General features: G+C 43.2%; 1 protein-coding gene and 1 non-coding gene across 2 annotated transcripts in view; one reads left to right on the forward strand and one right to left on the reverse strand.

Annotated features, from left to right (window-relative positions):
- Positions 1-4,539: 4,539 nt before the first annotated feature.
- The window catches only part of LOC145410138 (putative cytochrome P450 49a1), a 62,029-nt gene continuing 41,073 nt past the window's right edge, over positions 4,540-25,495 (forward strand). Inside the window, exon 1 of the mRNA XM_080280336.1 lies at positions 4,540-4,652. Coding sequence (XP_080136462.1) covers positions 4,540-4,652 — 113 coding nt within the window. The remainder of the gene's footprint in view (positions 4,653-25,495) is intronic.
- Positions 10,575-10,646, reverse strand: TRNAG-UCC (transfer RNA glycine (anticodon UCC)). The gene has a single exon. It is a non-coding gene; the product is annotated as a tRNA-Gly (tRNA).

The raw sequence follows: 25,495 nt of genomic DNA on the forward strand, positions 1-25,495 counted from the left end.
GTGAGTAGGTAAGTAGGCAGATAGGCAGAAAGGGAGGTGCGTGGGGAGGTAAATAGGTTAGCGGGAATGTCGATAGGGGGATAGGTGGAAAGGCAGGAAGGTAGGCAGACATGTTGATAGGGAGGTGCGTGGGGAGGTGGATGGGTTGGTAGGTAAGTAGGAAAGTTTTCGGAGAGAGAGAGTTTGATGGTACTGCTGCTGCTGCTGATGATGATGATGATGATGATGATGATGATGGTGCTGTTGCTACTGATGATGATGATGATGATGATGCGGAGGAGGCAGAGGAGGAGTATACTGACACCGGGAGAGAAGGAGGAGGATAGCACTGAGGAAAGATGATAAGGAGGAAAAGGCTGAAAATGGAAGAGGATGAGGCTGGTGCCTTCATACACCCAATTAAATCCTCTTCTCTTTCCCTTCTCTTCCCCCAGACAAATCGCATGTGAAAACGGTGTTCTCAGCCCAAATCACACATCAAAAAACAAAACTGCAAATATATCGAAAACGGTGCATTTTAGAGGAAAACTGAGTGGCGTCGACAACTGTTTAACTAATAATATCCCTTTTTTCAGTCCTCTATCCCATGGGCCAGGTCTCATCACGATACCTTCATAGGGAAATAGGCAAAAATGGGTCCCTTTTTAGATCTTGGGCATATAGAGGGAACCAAAGGATATATTGAGAAAAAAATGAAGCCTCAAATACATCTGGGTTTCACCTAAAAATGGTGTCCAATATTTTTGATGAAAATGCAGATGGGTAGGTAGAATAAGGAAGAGCTAAGAAATAAAGTCTACGGGTGTTTCACACCTCTTTGCATTCGTGATTTTTCATCAGATCTCTTTGTAATTTTGGCAGGAAAACGACCATCAGAGGTAAGTTGGTAATAGGCTATTTTCTGAAAAGGAGCATTTTAGAAGTAATCAAATGTTAAACGGAACAAGGTAGAGAGGTGGATGTACAGTAGGTAGGCAGGGAGATGGGTATGCAGGCAGGTAGGTAGGGAGTCGGGTGGGTGGGTAGATAGGCAGTTAGGCACTAGGTATATAGTGAGATGGAAAGTTAGATGGGAACAAGTAGGTAGGCATGCAGGGAGGCAGGTAAGCGGGGATGTAGGTAGGAAGGTTGAGAGGGAGGTAGACAGAGAGGTTGGCAAGGAGGTAGACAGTGTTTCTCAAACATTTTCACTTCATTCCCCACATGTGGGGATCTTAACATCCTCGTGGCCCCCTTTCACAAATAATGATGAAAAAAAAAATGTTGTGGTGCTCTTCATTTATTTTAATGTTTACAACTGTCGATCAGAGTGCATACTTGAATACATATCAGTGGGATGGGTGACACTGTTTTCTTTCAGTCAATCGAATGATTAGATTCAGTCGCTGATATCGCGCATCTCGTGTGGGTCAACAACCAACCAGTTTTGGCTTTTTATATATTAATAGGCGGAGAAACCAGATTCACACTAAAATGTTGTGGCAAATGGCAAGAGGACTCTAAGTGGGATTTCACAAACACTCTGAGTTACTACTTACACTAGCCCGCCATGGTCCTTCTAAAATCCTGCCGTGGCCCCTTTGGGGGCAATGGCTCCCAGTTCGGGAACCAGTGCTCTAGAGTGACTGGGATGCAGCATATGGCTTCCACCCTTGAATGGATCCCCATTTAATCATCATCATCAACATCATCATCATCATCATCATTATCATGATCATCATCATCATCATCATCATCATATACCTTAAATAGGTAAACTGAGAAATAATGATAATCACTGCAACTGGCATCATGTAATATTTGATAATGTTTATTAAGATCTTCATATTGTAAGATCCTTCTGGCAATCTCTGATGATTAAAGGACCCACTAGGCAAAATTTCGATGGATATCTGTCATTTCTCGATCTTTATTCGTATTAAAATGATCATAACTTTACATCATCACAAAGTTTTATGATGATAAATAGTTTCGAAGTACTAATCCATCCCCTTTTTTTTTGTGATGCACCTGACGCTCGTCTCAATTAAGGTGTTCGTCTACATTTTTCGTATAAATCTAATCACCGTTTGTGCATGTTTTTCACCCTAAAATCAGACACTCTAGGAATGTCAGGCAACTCTATGTTGTGGTGGGGTGTGGAGCGGCAACCACTCTTCCCAGTTTGTGGCCTCTCCAGCCTTCACTGAGAGGGGTGGATATTACACTCCGTCCTACGTATGTATAAGTTTATGTTTTGCTTTATAAATATGACATTTAGATGTATCTCTGTGCTGAATCATGAAGTTAATTTGTAAGTCACTTAATGAAGTGCATAATTGTTATTTGTGTTTTTCTTTATTATAATATTACATTATGTTGTATTAGTGTTGCTATGAAGATGGGAAGTCACTTAATGTGGTGCTTGTTTTATATTACCTAGCTTACAAGTCGATGAATCTAGGTTCCTAAATAATGTTAATAAAGTTTGTCTTCGTCAGTGCCAGCTTGAATCTTGTTCTTTGATGAAATATAGCATGCCAGCGTGAATCTTGTTCCTTGATAAAATATAGCATACTCCTTTTTGATGTAGTCTTGGGTAGGGTGCCCCCGTGTCTAGTTTAGCCTAGAGACCCCTGCCGACCATAGCCTAGTGCCAGAAGACTGTTCACAGTAGGAGAGATCCCTGGACCTGATGAGGATGGGATTAGTCTCCATTTGAGTCGAAATCTGTTTGAGGTATCCCAGACGATTTTATTCAGCTCAAAAAAGACTTAGGTAATGGAGGGGTTACGAGTAGATAATATCCTTCATTAACATTTCCTGGCCGATGACGCATTCCTTCATGGTTTTTCGTAATTGCCGTTTCTACGTCTTGAATGCTCAGCTGTAAAAGTAGATTATTACTAGAATATGGCGCTAGTCAAGAAGAAATACCATGGAAAGGATGTAGAGCTATATTCTGGCACTGAGCTTCGGTATAAAAGCTGCCATGAATTGAAAATATCCTTCTAATTAAAGTGACTCTACTGTAGTTAGTCCCAGACGATATTATTCAGCTTGGAAGAGACTTTCCGAACTGAAGGAAGAGTTAGATATAGCCTCCAGTAACCCTTCAGTCCAATGACGTATTCCCATGTTAATCTAGCTAATTCCAGATGATTTTATTCAACTTAAGTATAGACTTTTCAAATTGGAGGATTAATAAAGATTTGAATATCCCCTTCACTGTATGTCCTTCTTAATTCAATTCTACCTTATATTGGCATCTTGATTAAAATGAAAAAATCCCATCGGAATGAAGACCTTAAGGTTGACGTCTTTATTTTTGCCATATCCAACGGTTATGTCTATCATGGAAGAGACTTCTCGAACTGGGGTGCAACGAAATACCGAATTGGCGGTCATTTACCGAATTGGCACCGAATCGGCAGTTTTTATGGAAAAAATTGTTATAATTTTTATCACCATACAGGTTCATACACAGCTAATTATCTTAAATGCGATCAAAATTTTGTGCTTAATTTAACTGTTAAAAAAAAAAAAAAAAAAGAATCAGGATTCAGAGCGAAAACAAACTAAAGTAAGCGGAAGTGTTTCGCCTGTAGCTCGACAACTCGCCTTGACAGATTTGTAGTGTGTATAGATATTGATTTAACATGCAGATACATTTATTTGCTCGCCTTGACAGATTTGTAGTGTGTATAGATCTTGATTTAACATGCAGATACATTTATTTGCACTGTAAATCAATAATGATGCAAAATGGCAATCTGTCAAGGCGTGTTGGCGATCTGCAGGAGAAATATCCGCTAACTTTAGCAAGTTTTTGCTCTGAATCCTAATTTTTTATTAACAGTTAATTTAAGCACATTTTTTTTTACAGGATTCCAGATAATTCGGCGTGTATGAACCTATATGGTTAAATATATAAATATAGGTAGATAGATAGAGAGATAGATAGATAGATATAGACAGATAGAAATAGATGGAGAGATAGATAGATATAGTCCTAGTAAAAGTGAAGATTTGGTATATGACCTCCGATTCGGTATTTCGTGGCACCGTTCGAACAGTAGGGGTCAGATATGAATGACCTGTATTCCCTTCACAACCAAAGAATTTCCACACCTGGAAGCAAGTAAATCGTGTGGAAGTAGCAGTTACTGAAATACGTAAAGACGTCATATTAAACATTAAGATAGCATGACGTATTCTAATTGGCTTTGGTTATTTCCTGACACCCTTTGTTTAGCAAGTATCTTTTTGCATGTCCCTGATACATAGTATGTCGATACTGAAACGATATAAGGATTAGGGCACTTCATCCTTTCGATAGCATTTTTTTCGTGTTTTTTTTTTTTTTTTTTTTTTTTGGTAAATGAAAAGATGGTAAATTAATATCCAATTAAGGATGGTAGAACAGTTCAACAGTAACTGCCGAGCAGCCGTAGAGCGCAGGTGTGTGCCGACAAGACCTCCCGCAGCCTTCACCGCAGTCACCACCTCAGTCACCGCAAGCGCCCCGGGCCTCGCCCTTCAGACCATACCTATAGCAACATGGCCCAGACTGATGCCCATGGTAGTCTCCCGTCCTCGGAGAGGCCGGCGATGTGCCAGCACCTGAACGTGACATGGACTTCGTTGTCTCAGAGGAACGACGTGATGCCAGAGTGAAGCTGAATTTTCCCTTGGATTGTGAGCTCTCCCTCTCACAAAAAGCAAAGTGGGCCAAGTCAGTGGCAAGATAGTTTCCTGCTTTTGAGATATTGTTCAAAGAAGGTAAGACACATCCATACGTGACTGTGAATACTGGCCCTGCGGTAGATTGCCTGACCAGTGATACCTTCGGCCACGGCTGGTGCTGATTTGTTTCACTTTATTCCTTTACTATTCTAGTACTACCCTTTACTCCTGTATACGTCATACGAATGCCACTGTATTTCATGAAACAGAGTGTAACCTATATATATATATATATATATATATATATATATATATATATATATATATATATATATATATATATATATATATATATATGATAATTTTTTATCAATGGGTATGTGGCTACACACACACACACACAAAAAAAAAAGTGTGGCCACACCCACGAAAGTCCATTTACTAACTGTATGTAACTGCATTGCAGTGATTCTCAAACTATGGGTGGCGACCCAAAGGTGGGTCACGAGAGGAATTTTGATGGGTCGCAGGGACATAGAATAGGCCTAATGTTTTCAGTGTATTTTATTTACTTACTCGAATTTATAATTATACTTATTACACTATTAGCATATTCATAATAAGTAAGCTAGGCTATATAGCGGCCACTTTCTGTGTGTGTGTGTGTGTGTGTGTGTGTGTGTGTGTGTGTGTGTGTGTTTCATTTACTTTCCCTGTGGGTCGCGAAGTCTTGAAATATTCCAAATAGGGTCACATACTAAAAAGTTTGAGAACCGCTGCTGTATTGGCTGAAGAAGGTGTGTGGCACGACCCACCACCTTCTTCTGTTGTATTAGCATTCTGTACCTCTTACAGCAGTAAATATTTCAGTTCAATTCAGATAGCAGAGCAGTCTTTTTTTTTTTTTTTTTTTTTTTTTTTTTTAAGGTTCTTGATTTACCATTCAGTACAAGCCCCAACACTCTGGGGAACACTGTCCCTGAAGGCCAAGCAGGGAGGGGTGCATGAGGAAAAAATCGGTATCACAGGGCATAGAAGGTACAGAAGGGATTATCATTACAAGCACAATAATGAACAAAGACATACAATGATACATACATGGTACAAAGTTGGCACAGTAATTATCATTACATGTTTTGATATGAGTGAAGTGGTACATAGATACACACGTATGTACATATATATGCAGGGAGAGGCACATATGCACACATACATATACGCATATATCTATACATATATGTATATATTCATGCATATGTAGCAACAGACATACTGCATGTACAGGATAGGGTACGTATATATAAAGATATGGGTATGTATAGCATACAGGCGTGCATACATATACAGTACATATGCAACACGCACATATATATGATATATTCATATATACAGATACATAGACAGGGAGACATGTGTATACATAAACACCCTAAGTAGATACCTTTATATAGTCACATACACAGGTGGATAGAGAAAAAAAAAATAACGCGATATGCATTATAAAAGTACCTCTTGATTCAAAATCCCAGCACTAGGACACTACATGCACGTACACCTGATGTGTGTGCGTATGCGTGGACAACACACACACACACACACACACACACACACACACACACACACACCTAAATGTCCGATCATTGTCCTAGTGCCAGGGCATTACAATGAAAGGAAGTCGGGGTGGAGGGTGAGAATGTCTTCGAGTACACCAAGATGTGTGATGAAGTAGGTACACAAAGCAGAAAACAGGAGTCCAGGGGGTCTGAAGGGGGCAATAACTGGGCAGTTAACGATATGATGGGATAATGCTTCATCCATTGGATTGTGACTGAGTTTACATGGCCTGTTGGCGGTCGGTCGTCCGGTGATTTCCCCTGGGGAGCGATACCCCAGGCGATTGCGGACGACTGTCACATCACAGCGGCGGGTGTGGGTGGGGTGCTTGCCATAGGTATGTCTCACGCCACGGTAGGTGTCACAGTGCTGGATGGTGACACAAGTGGGATGTTCAGCATCGGTACGCAAGGCTAGGTCCTTCCTGGATTCCTCGAGAAGGATTCTCCTGACAATTGTCGTGGACACAGGGAGGCGGATGGCAGCTAGGGGGAGGTTGCAGGCAGCTCGGGCTAGGCGATCTACCTGGTCGTGGCGGATGTGACCAACATGACAGTATCAATAAAAATTAGTGTAGTTACGGTTTAAAGTTCCGTTTTCTAGGATTACAATATAACAGAAAATGATTATTTTGGATAGCCTTATGTAAAATATTTAAATTCTCGACTACATTCCTGTTTGGCTTACAAACACATCTCGAGAGCTTGAGGGCTCACATTGAATACTAAATAAGAAACCTAAAAGAAAACATTTCTAAACTGGAAATGAACGCTGGAATTCTGATCAGCTATGTTATGGCTGTATAAGACTTACCTTTTTCGATTTAACGTTCCTCTTTTTCAGGGATGGGAGAGGGGGAAGTAAGGGACATTTTTATAACCTGACAGTGGAGTCGCCCACTTATATCGATGCCATCACGTTAAGGTATTTCTGTCCAGCATCCCTCAAATGGTAAAAAGGTTAATGGAGGCTATACCTAACTCTTCCAGTTTGGTAAGGCCACACTTAGACTACGCAGTACAATTCTGGTGTCCTTACTATCTATCTATCTATCTATTGCCAGACGCCATAATCCCTTAAGGAGTGGCCATTTGACTTTGAGTAATTTGTTTTACGGGGAGGGGCACTAATCCTCCACCAACCCACTTGCTGACACGTAGGGAACACGTATGATTTGGTTATATGGTTACCACCCAGCGTTGTAAATGGTTTCTTGGCTTACAGGAAACCATTTGGCTTGTCACTCAATGTAAAGCGACCTGTAAAGGAGAGAAAAGCAATAAGTGACAAGAGAGATGGGAGAAATAGGAAGAGAGGACGACAGGCACAGAAAAAGAATGATAAAGGCTAAGGAAGAAGTAGGCAGCACTACATCAAGTGAGTGGATGATGGATATTAACTCGTTAGAAAATGTACAGAGAAGAATGACAAAAATGATAACTTGATGTTCGGAACCTGTTATATGAAGACAGACTGAAAAGACTAAGTCAGCACTCGTTAGAGAGGCGTAGAATAAGGGGAGACTTAATTGAGGTGTTTAAGTGGATGAAAGGTATAAATAAGGGAGATATTAGCAAGGTACTTAAAGTTAGCATAGAGGATAGAACTAGCATTAATGGTTTCAAACTAGAAAAATTCCGTTTCAGTAAGGAAATAGGTAGAAATTGGTTTGGTAATAGAGCAGTAGACGAATGGAATAAGCTGCCTAGTAAAGCAGTTGCTGCCTCTTCCATTCAGAGGTTCAAGCATAGGCTAGCTAAGCATATGACAACTAAGGGGTGGGTATAGAAAAAATAATCTTATAACCAATACTAATTCATAATTTTTCCTTTTCAGGTTACACTATGATAGTCTCTATTCTCCTTTCACACTTTCCTATAAAATGTCCACGCCAGTTTTTCTATACTGTGTGGTGTTCTTTCTGACTTTTTCCTGCCGGCTTCAGCTGGAGGGTTTGGAGGGCGGGGGAGAGCCTTCTTCTTTGCTATCCTTATCTCATTCTAGTAGTTCAGTTACTCTTCTAGGAGCTGACAAACATGGGCCAACCGGCCTGCTGCAGTTATCCTCTCTTCTTATGCTCAATGTTCTTATGTTACTTCTACCCTGTCCTGTTATGCCCTGTCCTACTTTGCACCACCCTGCCCTGCCTAGCCATGGTCTACCCTGTCCTGCCCTATCCTGTCCTGTCCACTGATCTGCCCTGCTTATTCATGTCCTGCCCTACCCTACTGCCCAGCGCGTGTGCGACGAATTATCGAATCGGCATTTTTAACTGGAAAATGTTATAATTTTCATCACCATATGAGTTTGTAGCCTACACATCTAGTTATCTAAAATCCGGTCAGAAAATTGTGTTTAACTATTAATATTAAAAAATCAGGATTCAGAGCAAAAACGTGCTAAAGTTGGCGGAAGTGTTTCGCCTTTAGATCGCCAACTCGCCCTGGCAGCCTTCTATTTTGCATAAAATTTATTGATATCAAATGCAATCAAATGTAATGGCAGGCATATTTTCACTTGTTACCGATATTTTGGTAGTTATCCTTACTTATATTCCAGTAAAAAAATTGAGGATTTGCGGAGTGTGTTTTTGGGCTATAGGCTATTTAAAGCAGTAGTGTGACTATCTATTGCCAGACGCCATAATCCCGTAAGGGGTGGCCATTTAACTTTGAGTTATTTGTTTCACGGGGAGGGGCACTAACCCTCCACCAACCCACTTGCTGACACGTAGGGAGCACGTATGCTTTGGTTATATGATTACCACCCAGCGCTGTAAATCGTTTCTTGGCTTACAGGAAACCATTTGGCTTGTCACTCAATGTAAAGCCACCTGTAAGTGAAAGAAAAGTAATAAGAAGTGACAGGAAAGATAGGAGAAATAGGAAGAGAGGAAGGCAGGCACAGAAAAAGAATGATAAAGGCTAAGGAAGAAGTAGGCAGCACTACCTCAAGTGAGTGGTTGATGGTCGCCACCACCTACCACTAACCATTGGGCTATTTCTTGGTGCCTGGGATAAACTCTGGCATTGAAGCAGATGAGTTTCTTTGTACTATTTAGAGCGTTTATGTTACTAAAACTGTGCTTAGAACAGGTAAAGAAAGCACACTTGGTGGTGATGGTGATAGTGGTAGAGGAGAAACTCAAAATATGCCCTGGAGAGGCTCCAGAGATTTACCTCATCACGCCTCTCTCTCTCTCTCTCTCTCTCTCTCTCTCTCTCTCTCTCTCTCTCTCTCTCTCTCTCTCTCTCTCTCTCAAACTGTGCTTAGAACACGTAAAGAGAGCACACTTAGTGGTGATGGTAAATGCCACCAGGGAAATTGGCTGGTCAGCTACCATTAAATACAGTGGACCACAGTAGCCTGGCCTAGCCTCAGGCCCATACACCTCGTAAAGAGGGTAATCTATAGCACTTATATGCAGTGCCCTACTACCTACCAACTACCTACCTGCCTACTACATGGCTACTGACACATCACAATGACCATTTAGCTACCCTCTCACCTTCCTATCTACCTGACTACCACATTGCCTACCTACCTACCTGCCTACCACAGTGCCTACCTACCTGTCTACCACCGTGCCTACCTACCTACACGCCAGTTTCTCACAGTGCCTACTTACCTACCCGCCAGTGGTGAACAAAAATCATGAGATAAAAAAGTAAAACGAAGGCGTCCTTGGCCTTAATGCGTTATCTTGAGATGAATCGTCTGTCGGAAGTCTAAATATGATAAGAAATGCGTCCTTGTAGTGAAAGAGCTAAATGTTGCTTTTGTCTCAGTTTATAATTACGGAATAGACACAGACACACCCAAGACAGGAGGTGCTAACAGCGATAAGGTGGAAATTCACGATATCTACGAAGCCGGTGGGGGTGGTACAGGGGGAAGAGGGAGCGATGACTGGCAGAAAATGTCCCCCCCTTCTCTCCCTCCTCACCTCCCTATTCCCTGTCACCCCCTTCCCCTCGTTCTCCCTCCTCCCCCTCGTTCTCCCTCCTCCCAGCTCCGCCACATCACATCAACATATTATGGAGGGCAATAACACTCACCTAACACTGCCTCATCACCTAATATTTTTCGTGTGCCTCCCGTGACAGCAATACTTCCTTCATTTTTACTAACAGCAATATATTTACGCTCTTCATTGTTAAATTCATACATTAATATTGCTTTCGCAGATCACCTCATGTAGAATTATTATTATTATTGAGCATTTTTTAAACAGGTGAGGAGATGGACTGTTGTCATGCTACAGGTTTCACAGTCGCAGTAAAAAATCTATCAACTGCGATGGCCGGGTATCGAACCCGGGTCAACTGCTTGGAAGGCAGCTATGCTCACCACTATACCACCATCGCTATATTAATACAGGAGAAACTAGAGTAACTAATCTTTTTTCTCTTTCACACTACCTGAGCTCTGGAAAAGGAGGAATGCATATTATAATTATTTTGTGCCTGTTGACTATACGAGGCCCATTAAGACATCTATTTTTTTTCTGTCTCAATCTTCCCTCAGACTACGACACGCAATCGTCGAATGAACAACCCAGGTCCCTATTTTAGTTTTAGGGGCGAACAGTTTGGGTACTTCGTCGTAGCTTTTCTGTGCCAAGGAAGATGTCATCCACTCTCACAGGCCTAAAGTAGTGGCCATGGCTGAATTATATCCCTGTAATTATCCAGCATATTGATTTAACTATACCTTTCTCACTTAAATTTGGACAAAATTTGCCATATCTTCACCTTCAATGCAAGTGAAAAATGGATGGACTGCTACTACTATTGCCACCACCACCACTACTACTACTACTACTACTACCACTTCTATTACTACTACTACCACCACCGCCACTACTACTACTACTACTACTACTACCTGTACTACTGCAACAGCAACAACAACAACTACTACTACTTACCAGAACTACTGCTACAATAACAACAACTACTACTACTACAAGTATTACTACTGTTACTACTATTATTACTACTACTACTACTACTACTACCACGACCACCACTACAACTACTGCTATTGCTGCTGCCACCACTACTACTATTGCAACAACAACAATAACAACAACAACAACAACTACTACTACTACTGTTTTTCCTTACAAACGATTTTATTGGGTCTGGGAGTGTCCCTGTAGTAAAAGAGATAACAGAAGCTACATCTAACCTCTCCGGTTCAAAAATTTTAGCCTAAGCTGAATAAAATTGTCTGGAAGTAGAGAGAATAAAGTGGAAAATGCTTAATTGGACTGGAGAGGCTAAATCTGAATTCGGTCTATGTAAGAGGGCTATAATTCGTGATGCGCTGTGAACCCTCGCCCAAATTCCAAATATTAAGTCAAAACACACACACACACACACACACACACACACACACACACACACACACACACACACACACACACACACACACACACACACACACACACACACACACACACACACACACACACACACACACACACACACACACACACACACACACACACACACACACACACACACACACACACACACACACACACACACACACACACACACACACACACACACACACACACACACACACACACACACACACACACACACACACACACACACACACACACACACACACACACACACACACACACACACACACACACACACACACACACACACACACACACACACACACACACACACACACACACACACACACACACACACACACACACACACACACACACACACACACACACACACACACACACACACACACACACACACACACACACACACACACACACACACACACACACACACACACACACACACACACACACACACACACACACACACACACACACACACACACACACACACACACACACACACACACACACACACACACACACACACACACACACACACACACACACACACACACACACACACACACACACACACACACACACACACACACACACACACACACACACACACACACACACACACACACACACACACACACACACACACACACACACACACACACACACACACACACACACACACACACACACACACACACACACACACACACACACACACACACACACACACACACACACACACACACACACACACACACACACACACACACACACACACACACACACACACACACACACACACACACACACACACACACACACACACACACACACACACACACACACACACACACACACACACACACACACACACACACACACACACACACACACACACACACACACACACACACACACACACACACACACACACACACACACACACACACACACACACACACACACACACACACACACACACACACACACACACACACACACACACACACACACACACACACACACACACACACACACACACACACACACACACACACACACACACACACACACACACACACACACACACACACACACACACACACACACACACACACACACACACACACACACACACACACACACACACACACACACACACACACACACACACACACACACACACACACACACACACACACACACACACACACACACACACACACACACACACACACACACACACACACACACACACACACACACACACACACACACACACACACACACACACACACACACACACACACACACACACACACACACACACACACACACACACACACACACACACACACACACACACACACACACACACACACACACACACACACACACACACACACACACACACACACACACACACACACACACACACACACACACACACACACACACACACACACACACACACACACACACACACACACACACACACACACACACACACACACACACACACACACACACACACACACACACACACACACACACACACACACACACACACACACACACACACACACACACACACACACACACACACACACACACACACACACACACACACACACACACACACACACACACACACACACACACACACACACACACACACACACACACACACACACACACACACACACACACACACACACACACACACACACACACACACACACACACACACACACACACACACACACACACACACACACACACACACACACACACACACACACACACACACACACACACACACACACACACACACACACACACACACACACACACACACACACACACACACACACACACACACACACACACACACACACACACACACACACACACACACACACACACACACACACACACACACACACACACACACACACACACACACACACACACACACACACACACACACACACACACACACACACACACACACACACACACACACACACACACACACACACACACACACACACACACACACACACACACACACACACACACACACACACACACACACACACACACACACACACACACACACACACACACACACACACACACACACACACACACACACACACACACACACACACACACACACACACACACACACACACACACACACACACACACACACACACACACACACACACACACACACACACACACACACACACACACACACACACACACACACACACACACACACACACACACACACACACACACACACACACACACACACACACACACACACACACACACACACACACACACACACACACACACACACACACACACACACACACACACACACACACACACACACACACACACACACACACACACACACACACACACACACACACACACACACACACACACACACACACACACACACACACACACACACACACACACACACACACACACACACACACACACACACACACACACACACACACACACACACACACACACACACACACACACACACACACACACACACACACACACACACACACACACACACACACACACACACACACACACACACACACACACACACACACACACACACACGGCGAAAATGCTGGTCATTTTGGATGTTCAAACATGCAGGTGGGGCTTCGAATAGTCAGTCGTAGATTCACAGACTTACGATAAATATCCTCTCCCAACCAGAATTTGTTCCTGCAGGAAGGGCCAGAAAATGAGAAATTAGAATATTCCCATGTCTCTTGCTTCTCCTGCCAAAAGCAAGTCACAATTTCGACAAATAATTAATCAGATAATTGTTTGTGAACCTTTGCTCAGATGCGTAGCTATAAGGTATGAAATTGCCCGTTTTCATTTGCCTTCATACCTACCGAACACTTAACAACCACAATGGAGTGAATATTAAAGTGAAAATTACGGAAAAGAAACCTGATAATTAAGCGCCTAGAAAACCAGCTGTTTAAATACAGGCTCAAATCCTTTATGAAGATTTGCTTAGGTTCCGCAGATGTCACGACCCCGTTGCGCAGCACCGCCACGCAGTCGCAGCGCCTTGCTCTCATTCCTCCCTCTCCGCTCGTTCTCAGAGCACTTGCACGCATACCACCACTCTCCTGCATTTTGGTGAATATTTATTATACTTAGTTTGCTTTATCTTCGCCTTAAATCACCACTGCTTCACCTTGAATGCTGAGTTTTAAGAGACTGACATAAGATTATATGATGCTAGTGACGGAGAGTGCTGTGAGTTGGATGTAGATTGTAGATACTGTAACTTTGCCTAAAATGATCACCTCTCCATCATCAGTGTTTAACTGTAATTTTAGGAGATTAGCACCAGAATATGATGCTTAAAGAGAGGGTCACATTGTATGATGTAGAGTGTCTAGCCGTGTCATTGCCATTCTGCCACTGAGCAACGAAAAATCTGCTTCAGGGGAAAAGATCTTCGCTAGTTTGTAGGATGACTGCAATGACAGGTTAGTCTGTCGATTGTTTCGCAGTTGGCGCTGTTTTTATGGTAATTTTGATGTTCATTTATAAGCTATTATCGCAAGGTTAGTATGATAATTGTATTTAGATAATTAAAAAATTTGTCAGTGTTACAGGTATAGTAGTGACGAGTGCTGATGAGGCTAGCTATGATGAGAGGAGGGATTACCAACATAAACGACCGTCATCTTGCACTACGGTGCATCAAACAAGGTTAGTGGTCGCTTGTGACTTAGCTACCGTAATTTTTGTGCAATTTTGGTTTGTTGGTAATTTTGACATTCATCTTTGGAGTAAAGATTTTAAAATATTGATAGTGTATACTGAATAGTTAGCCGTGTGGTGTAGTAAAAAAAAAAAAAAAAAATCTAGATTATGTGAATTGCTTTTCTGGACTACTGGAGAAATGTGCAGGTGTTGATGACGTGAACAGGTGTTAATGGTAAGTTCTCATATGTACACGACGTTCTGACACCCTGCTCGTCCACCTTACAAACGAAAAAAAAAAAAATCCTCTTCCTGCATTTTTCGGTGGTTTATTGATCTGTTTTCGATACATTCCTCCGATTTCACGGACTTAAAATAAAAAAAAAAGTCAGTGTCAGCGTAGTTGTTCCCCCCTTGTCTCACTTCATCCATCTGCACGAATAAGGACCTTGATGTGACATAGTTGCTGGTCGTGTTTTGGGGGAAGATTGGGAAGTGGCAAAAATGAGTGTCTGTCTTAATGACCCTAAGTCAGTCTTGTGTATTTATTTATTTTTGCCATCTTCCATTCCAACATTCCTTCAATCTGTGTTTCCAGTTAACCTATTGTCAATATTAGATAGATTATATATTCGTACGTTTGTCAAAAGTTCTCTCTCTCTCTGTTCTTTGCCTAAGTCACTCGTTCTTGACTGTATATGTTTTTAGGATATTCTAATTTGTCTAACTGAGAGCGAATAACAATTAAAAATGGTGTGCTTCTTCATGATTAACCTGCATTGACTATTCGTCTTAACTTGCATTTTTTCTCAATCCACCAAAAAGTAACACAATTTTTCTTACTGGCTCAGCATTCAGATTACTTTCTATTCCCATTCAGAATTTTAAGTGTCCTGGGTACACAATAACTCAGTCATTCAGGCATCTGATCTCGGTATTTCCTGACATCTTTGAGTTTTATGGTAGGATTCAGCTATGACACCGTTGCTCGAGGTACCCTTGTTTGGCCATGAAATGTTCTATTCCAGTTGGATCAATAGTTTTTTTTTTTTTTTTTTTTTTTTTTTTTTTTTTTTTTTTTTTTTACAGGTGGCCTACGGTTTACAGTACAGACCCTTATTACCGTACTACTTCAGAGAACGGAACTTTGTTAACTGTCTTGACAGCACGAAATCTCTTGGTCTGTTTGCTTCAATATGAACACTTTGAAATATCTTACATGATTTGCGTAGTTAAATCCGGTTACTTAAAAAAAAGGAAGGGGAGCATTTCATTTATTCCCTAGCGATAAACCTGCCTTGTATGATTAACCCGTTAGCTGTAACTTAAACCATTAGTGTCCATGCCTGTGAGAAGGATTTTGCTGGATGGGTATTTAGCGTACCGCCCTCCGCCTGTCAGCTCATAGTTTTTTCCGTATTTCTACCCTACGTGAGAAACGTTTTTTCAGTATAAATATAAATTTGTCTATCTATCTGTCTATCTATCTATCTGCCTATCTATCTATCTGTCTATGAGTGTGACCTGATATGACCACTTTCTTCACAGGTAAGCTGTTGACTCTTCGCATCGTCTTCACATCATAGTCATGCAGCATCGGCTTGTGTCACCTTTGATTAACCTCCACAGCGTCGCAGATGGTGAGTGTTTACTCTTCCATTCCTTAAATGCTAGGACGTAAGGGCATCTAGAATATTGGAAGGAATTTTTTGGAACAAATAAGAACACTAGTTTCTTTTGTAGGTTCATTGTTCCAGATAGGCAGGAGCAGACTTTTGGGACAGTGATTAAGAGGTGAGGTATTGCAGTCTGTGGCAGGTACTTTGAGGAGGGCGAGGGGAGTACTGTAGGGAGTGGGAGCACTTGTTAGGGCAGCGCGAGGTGGTGTGGTGAGGGAGAGACGGATTGGACAGTATGATGGAAGGAGGTGGGTGGTGGTGTAGTGGAGGAGAAAGGTGGATAGGACGGTGCTCGTATGGTGGTGGAGATATGGACAGTAGTAATAAACAATGGAGAGATAAATAGGGCATGGTGGCGATGGAAAAGATGAGATGATGGAACTGGAGAAAAGAACGGGGAAACATGAGGGTGGAGGGAGGGAGAAGATGGGAAGGGACGGGACGGGGATGACAGTGAAAAGGACAAGGAAGGTGGAGGGGGAAAAGGAAGCATCAGAGAGAGGAATTGGTGGGGATGAAAGGGGATGAAGGGGGAGAGTTGGGGATAGGGAAGGGGAGGACAGGGTGAGTTGGAGATGGGAAAAGGGGTGAATAGGGAGAATTGTAGATGGGGAGGGAAACGAGGAGAGATGGGGATAGGGATGGGGAAGAGGGAAGACATGGAGAGTCGGGGAAGGGAGGATGACGGGGAGAGTCTGAGAAGGGAGAAAGACAGGAAGTTGGGGAAAGAGGATGACTGGAAGAGCTGGGGAAAGAGGAAGACAACGAAAGTGGGGGAAGGAGGAGGACAGGAAGAGTGAGGTGAGGAGGAGGAGGACAGGAAGAGTGAGGTGAGGAGGAGGAGGACAGGAAGAGTGAGGTGAGGAGGAGGAGGACAGGAAGAGTGAGGTGAGGAGGAGGAGGACAGGAAGAGTGAGGTGAGGAGGAGGAGGACAGGAAGAGTGAGGTGAGGAGGAGGAGGACAGGAAGAGTGAGGTGAGGAGGAGGAGGACAGGAAGAGTGAGGTGAGGAGGAGGAGGACAGGAAGAGTGAGGTGAGGAGGAGGAGGACAGGAAGAGTGAGGTGAGGAGGAGGAGGACAGGAAGAGTGAGGTGAGGAGGAGGAGGACAGGAAGAGTGAGGTGAGGAGGAGGAGGACAGGAAGAGTGAGGTGAGGAGGAGGAGGACAGGAAGAGTGAGGTGAGGAGGAGGAGGACAGGAAGAGTGAGGTGAGGAGGAGGAGGACAGGAAGAGTGAGGTGAGGAGGAGGAGGAGGACAGGAAGAGTGAGGTGAGGAGGAGGAGGAGGACAGGAAGAGTGAGGTGAGGAGGAGGAGGACAGGAAGAGTGAGGTGAGGAGGAGGAGGAGGACAGGAAGAGTGAGGTGAGGAGGAGGAGGAGGACAGGAAGAGTGAGGTGAGGAGGAGGAGGAGGACAGGAAGAGTGAGGTGAGGAGGAGGAGGAGGACAGGAAGAGTGAGGTGAGGAGGAGGAGGAGGACAGGAAGAGTGAGGTGAGGAGGAGGAGGAGGACAGGAAGAGTGAGGTGAGGAGGGAGGAGGAGGACAGGAAGAGTGAGGTGAGGAGGAGGAGGAGGACAGGAAGAGTGAGGTGAGGAGGAGGAGGAGGAGGACAGGAAGAGTGAGGTGAGGAGGAGGAGGAGGACAGGAAGAGTGAGGTGAGGAGGAGGAGGAGGACAGGAAGAGTGAGGTGAGGAGGAGGAGGAGGACAGGAAGAGTGAGGTAAGGAGGAGGAGGAGGACAGGAAGAGTGAGGTGAGGAGGAGGAGGAGGACAGGAAGAGTGAGGTGAGGAGGAGGAGGAGGACAGGAAGAGTGAGGTGAGGAGGAGGAGGAGGACAGGAAGAGTGAGGTGAGGAGGAGGAGGAGGACAGGAAGAGTGAGGTGAGGAGGAGGAGGAGGACAGGAAGAGTGAGGTGAGGAGGAGGAGGACAGGAAGAGTGAGGTGAGGAGGAGGAGGAGGACAGGAAGAGTGAGGTGAGGAGGAGGAGGAGGACAGGAAGAGTGAGGTGAGGAGGAGGAGGAGGACAGGAAGAGTGAGGTGAGGAGGAGGAGGAGGACAGGAAGAGCGAGGTGAGGAGCACAGGAAGAGTGAGGTGAGCAGTGTGGGAAGGCAGACGGGAAGGGGGAGGAAGAAGATTCAGATTGGGTGGAGGACGGGGCTTTGGAGAGGGGAAATGGGAGAAGAAAAATATCACATACTGGGCAGGACAGAGGAAGGGCAAAATGGAATAGGAAGGAATGGACGAAATGAATGGATAAGATGTGGTTATGGTAATAACTATACGCAGCTTCAAGTAATACACATCCATTTAGAGGGTAAAAACATCTCCCTGTCTAGGGAATTTTTGGTGCATAGCTTTTTGCGATTGGGTGGAATCGATTGCCTATCTTCTCACTCGATTAGAGCTACAAAAATATGCATGGATTTTTTTTTTTTTTTTTTTTTAGGTTACATCATATATGGATCTTTGTGGTGGAATGTCAGTGAATATAATGTAACAGAAAGTTTGACTTCAATATGGAACAGTAAAGCGAAAAACAGCATGGCTGAATCCGTGCTGAGAATCCAGCACTCGACAGATCTTATTGCACGTTTGGGATTTCTTTTTCCCGACAGTTTGCAGCAATCGTCGGAAGTATGTAGCTGATTTTAGATTTTGATTAGGCATCAGGTCAATAGAGAAATTCATCTGTAAGATGACGAACTGCAGTAAGGAGTTTGTGAGAGGGAAGCGTGGCATAATTTGTTTATTTGACTTAATTTAATGAATGCTAGAAAAAAATGTGCCGTAAAGTTTGACGTTTTAACTCATGGTTGCTTTCTCTCAAGTGCTTTATTCCAGCTCACCGTGGACGATTTTACTCAACTGATTCATATGAGCCTGAGTGCAGATACTGTTACCATTAACCTTTTCATGGTCTCAGACAATACTCGGCACAGGTGAGCAACAGAAAAGACTGACTTAACGGTACATTCGTGTTCTTTAGCGGAGTAGAGTAGGTTCGAATCCTCCTCAGGTACAATATTTTTTCGCAGTAAGTTTCTCTGTGTTTTTAAGGAATAATTTTAGAGACAACACGAGGATTAAATGCGCAGCATTTTGGTTCATTTATCATAGTATGGGAATCGTTCTTGTCGTTGAGAATAGTTTAAAGTGACAGAGATTAAACAATTTTTTTTTTTCCTAACTTAGTGCTGAAGATGAGAATGTGATAACTGCTGTATCAGAGTTGTCACAGAATGTAAACTGTGAACTGAAAGTTCAGTGTCGTTGCACTGCAAACTGATGTGTACGCATACACCTTCGTTGTTTTAATTGCAACATCTAAAGCCTTGCAGATATTTAATTTTTCCTCCCTATAAAAATTTGAATGACTTCATTGACACATACAGAAGTGCACAGTGAATTACGGTATTGAAACTGAATATACGAACGCCCAGGCGAGGCTGGGAACGGCTGAGACAAGCGACCCCAACGAGAGAGCACAGCAGCCTGGTGCAGGGTGGTGGTGTTGGTCGTGAATGGGGGGTTTCAAAGGGTCCCCGCCTGGTGGCTCCACAGGCGTCACTCAGCCACCTGCATTACGCACCCCTCTGCCCCTCTCCCCTCTCACCCCCCACCACCACACACATGCCGCTGTGCTGGTCTGGTTTAGGTTTGCGCAGAGAACTGAGAGCACACGCACACCTGGTGATCCTCCATCATCATCATTATTGCTTTTGTCTGAAGTACAGGATAGGTGCATGGGACAGGAAGTTCGATTTTTTTTTAGCTGTTTATTTTTTACTGTAGTTTCTGAATAGTCACTTTAGGAGTTGAGTGGAGAAACAGGAGGACAGATGAAGTTCGGGAGCGTTGTGGTGTTCATGCTGAAATGTTAGAAGTACCCTAGATGATTTGGCCATGTGGGGAAAAAAAATAACAGTGACTGCGGGAGTGTACGTGAGGTAAAGCGTCGGGATGGATAGGTAGCCTAGATGAACGATGGTGTACAAAAGGGTAAGGGCTATTTGCTGTCTCATTTAGCCAGTTAGCGGTGTGCACCCTCCTTTCATCGTCGTTACGCATATAATATCTATCAGTAAATGTTTCATCTCAGCCCAAAAGTACGAGTACTAAACGGTTCATGAAAGGTTAGCTTAATCAAGAGAGAAAGTTGGGTGTGGGGGTTGAGACTGACCCATTCTTGTGATCCAGATTCGAAGTTAAACTCTTTTGTAATGGTTTCCTTTATTGATGAAGATGTATCTGTCAGTTACTTTTAGGGTGAAGAGATAACGTAATGAATTCGGAACGGTCACCCAATAATAGCCTATGATGTAGTTAATACTTTTACAGTAGCTGTACCTAGTATCGGCTACCACTAACAATAGCAACCATCCTCAACAAAATCAGTATTAGCCTTTGGTAACCGTATAACCAAACCATACGTGCTCCCTACGTGTCAACAAGTGAGTTGGTGGAGGGTTAGTGCCCCTCCCCATAAAACAAATAACTCAAGAGTCAAATGGCCACCCCTTGCGGGATTGTGACGTCTGGCGGCAGATAGATAGAATGTCGACCAGCTTGCCTACTCTGCTTCCATCCACGTAGATTCAAGCTTAACCCCTTGAACCCCATGGCGTACTTTGTGGTTTATGCTTGGTATATTCAGACGATTTTATTCACCTTAGGGAGGGTTTTCCGAATTAGCGAGGTTAGGTATAGTCTTCAGCAACCCTTCCACTAGGAGATCTCCCCACAGCTGAACACATTTGTCTGGAAATAGCAAGAACATTACAAAATATACTCATCACGTTAAAGGAGGCAAATCATCTTCAGGTAGTTTACAACTCATTTTCACGGTACCACCAGTAAAATGTATTCAGCACTCCCACTTGCGCCCAGCCACCGTTCGGTCCTTTATGAGCTCCCTCCCACCCATAGAATCCCTTTGGCAAAACCTCTAGCTCTGTCAGGGGCGATTCACAAAGAAACTTAGGATCGGTTTTTTGTCGTAAAGAAGATGTATTTTTGCAAAGGGGACAGAAAGGATAGTGCAGAATCCTACAATGTCTCTTGAGCTTCCTGTAAAATTATATCTAAATTATGAGAGGTGAGTTATGGTGTCATCTTCTTATTTTCAGTCCGGCGCTCAAAATATCACCCCGGGGCGTAAAGAGATTGTAGAAGTTTGCGAAAAGGATGCGATCTTTCCAGTACTCGTTCGTGCCTAGGTCAGCTTCGTTCGTGAGAACCGTAAATCTGTATTGTTGTAAGAGAGGATCATTTTCTTGACTCCAGCGATAATACTGCTTCATAATTTATCCAAAGACATGTGTGTGACGGGGGTTGCATAGACAGGCAGAAACGACGTGATCTGTACTTATGCAGGTCAGCGCCTCTCTTAGGTACCGCAAATAGCAGTTCTTGAGGATTATTTTCTTGAGAGATTCCAGCGATAATAAGGCTCCACAACCTAACCAGGGGTGCGTGCGAAATGAGGGCATAGAGTCCTTGTATCGGTACCGTACGCGAAAAGGTGTCATTTTTGCGTACATAGGTCACCATCTTTCCTGACTACCGTATATCTCTGCAACAGTACTTAAGTTTTGTTTACAATCTCGGGTCGATGGCACGGTGCTTCCAGATTACTGTAGTTAGCTCTCCGTACTCATTGCCTCCTTATGGTGTATTGCAGCTGCGTTATTACCAGGAGTTGTGTGTATCAGCCAGGAACTACGAATTGCAAAATGAGCACCAGTGAAAAATAACACCATCACCCAGTCCATAATGTTCCCATCGATAAAGATGAGGTGAAGTAAAATATAGAAATAGAAAAGGAGGAGGAGGAGGAGGAAGCATGCCTAGTGAAATGGATCAAAGAGTCATTTACACATCACTCAAGCCTTTGGAATCCTGGCTCCTCTTTGCAAGCATCATGGTCTGCGAATATCCTTTCCTCCCCAAATGCCTGACATGCACCTGTCGGTTGTTATTACACAGACTACCAAGTTCAAACCAGGAGTGCCAAACTTTTGTCATGCGATTCTTATTTACTCACTTCGATCTATTGTCAGTTTCTTAGTCATTAACTTTCATACCTCATCTTTTCAAGCACAGAGTGTTAAATTATGGCAACTTATGGAAACATAAAAACACAATATAATTTCCATTATATTATTGGAAACTAGATAATTATAGTTCACTCACTCTAAACTGGCCCAGGTTTTCATCGTTTTGCAGCTTATTTCACGTAGTCCTGTGGCAGAAAAAAAAAAAATGTGGCTCTACATCCTTTATGTAGCATTTCTTGTGACTTGCATCATAGTCTGTTGCTACTCTTTTGTTTAGAACCCAGCGTTAGTGATGATGGGATGGCAATTTTGGGCCTAGGTAAAGTGAAGACAGTATAGCTTTCCCATCCGCCGTCAGAGTACGACTGTGCCACGAACTGCTCAGATAGAATAATGATACATACTAAATTGTCCTCACAGTAAAGGCATTCAATCTCTGAGAATATTTCTGTGATTATAGCTTTCTTCAGCCAAAGCAGTGTTCTTACATTATTTTTTCAGCAGTTAATTGCCTAGAACTACATCACATAATTCAAGATCGTACTGATTGTACTAAAGTACTTCAACGCTCTCCTAGACCATTTCTCCTCCGAGTCTAACAGTTGTCCTATAGTTTTAAGAATTTCACTGCCTGGAGTAAATAATAGACTACACCGTTGTTCAAAATCATATCACTAAAGTTATTCAGGTATCTCTAGCACTCTCCACTGTCATTAAGTTTTGGATATTTTTAGCACACACATTGCTGTCAGGGTGAAGGATAGCCTGTCATCCGTATCAGAACTGTTCTTGATTACTTTCCGCACTTGATTACATAGATAAAGCTGATATTATTAGCACAGTTGATCTGATGGTAGCATCTTTCGCTACATCTTAGAGTTCAAGATGATGATAGCACAATAAGGGGTCATTAGCACTCTCCGTTTTCATTGTTTTGGGTCACTTCACCTGGCCAGAGCATTTTTTTTTCTTTTAGTGTTCGATTGCCAAGAATTACAGGTACTTGAAGGACGTACTATTCGTGCAATTTGTACCGTAATTTCCAGCATTCATAGTTCAAGGTGGTGCAAAATTTCCGGAGTTCTTCCTAATAATTTCCCTCAAGTTAAAATCGCAACTCTTAAAAGGAATAAATTTGTCTGGAGTTTATTAAGGATGTAATTTTAAAAAGGTTACTGTACTGAAAAAGTTGGAGATGACTGCACACGACAATGACCGCATGTGATGTGCGGACAGAGGTGGTGGTGATCAGAATGACGACGACCATGGCTATGGGTGATGACGTTGCTTTCTCCGTTTTACCCCGTCACTTGAGTCTCATTCGACCACCCACACACCACTCATCCCGTCCCGTCACACCTGCCTCCCCCCCTTACCGCTTCACCTGTCTTGGCTCACTCCTTCTCTTATCCTACTCAAACGAATGACTTGTATGTATGTACGGTATGTATGTACAGTACAGTATGTATTTATGTTTACGAGTATATGTATGTACTGCTCACCTCACAGCTAAAGGTCTTGTACATGTGACAATTCTTGTTTTCAAAGCATCTGTTAGTAAAAAAAAAAAAAAAAAAAGGAAAAGAAAGAAAATGTTATCCTCATAAACTTTCTTTTCAGTGGAGAAGGGGATATTGTCGGCCGCGGGCTCTGATTGGCTATAATTTCTCCTTTAGCGATAAGTGCACAGAGATTCAAAATATGGCACCCGCTACACTGACCTGCCTCACTTGCCCTTCAGGTTGCCGTTTCGTGGAAGTAGTCTTCTAATATCGAAAAACAAGTGAGCGACGGACCTAGACGTAGAAGAGACGGACTTCTTTCCACACTAGTGTGGAAAATTTCCACACTACCCCTTTGTGCTATTTTTTTTGCTATAAATGGGATTTTGACATGAATAGGAGTCATTAATATGTACTGCTGCTTACAGTATATCGTTTTTGAATAATACACACATTTAAAAACAAGGAAAAATACGTCGTGGACCAATGTCTACTTGCACCCGGCCGGTAGAATCGCTGCCACTGAATATAGTATTATTTAGCAAATTATTTACAAGACAAATGCCAAACACTGTCATACTTACTTTAAGGTGTTCAGGAACAGCAGAAGCAATTATCTCAGTAAATCGCTTGTACCTGAACTGTGAACGAATTCGGCATAGTATGATGGCCAGCAATGAATAACAGGAACCGTAACAGCTATTTTCCTACTGACTGTGGATAAACTCAGGTGATCTATTTGTGGTTGGTTACCTGTACATTTTCTTTTATCGTGTAGGGAAAGACTACTGAATGTAACA

This window comes from Coenobita brevimanus, chromosome 84 (assembly GCF_032717465.1).
Source record: "Coenobita brevimanus isolate Jiangsu-jjx chromosome 84, ASM3271746v2, whole genome shotgun sequence".
Taxonomy (NCBI): Eukaryota; Metazoa; Arthropoda; class Malacostraca; order Decapoda; family Coenobitidae; genus Coenobita; species Coenobita brevimanus.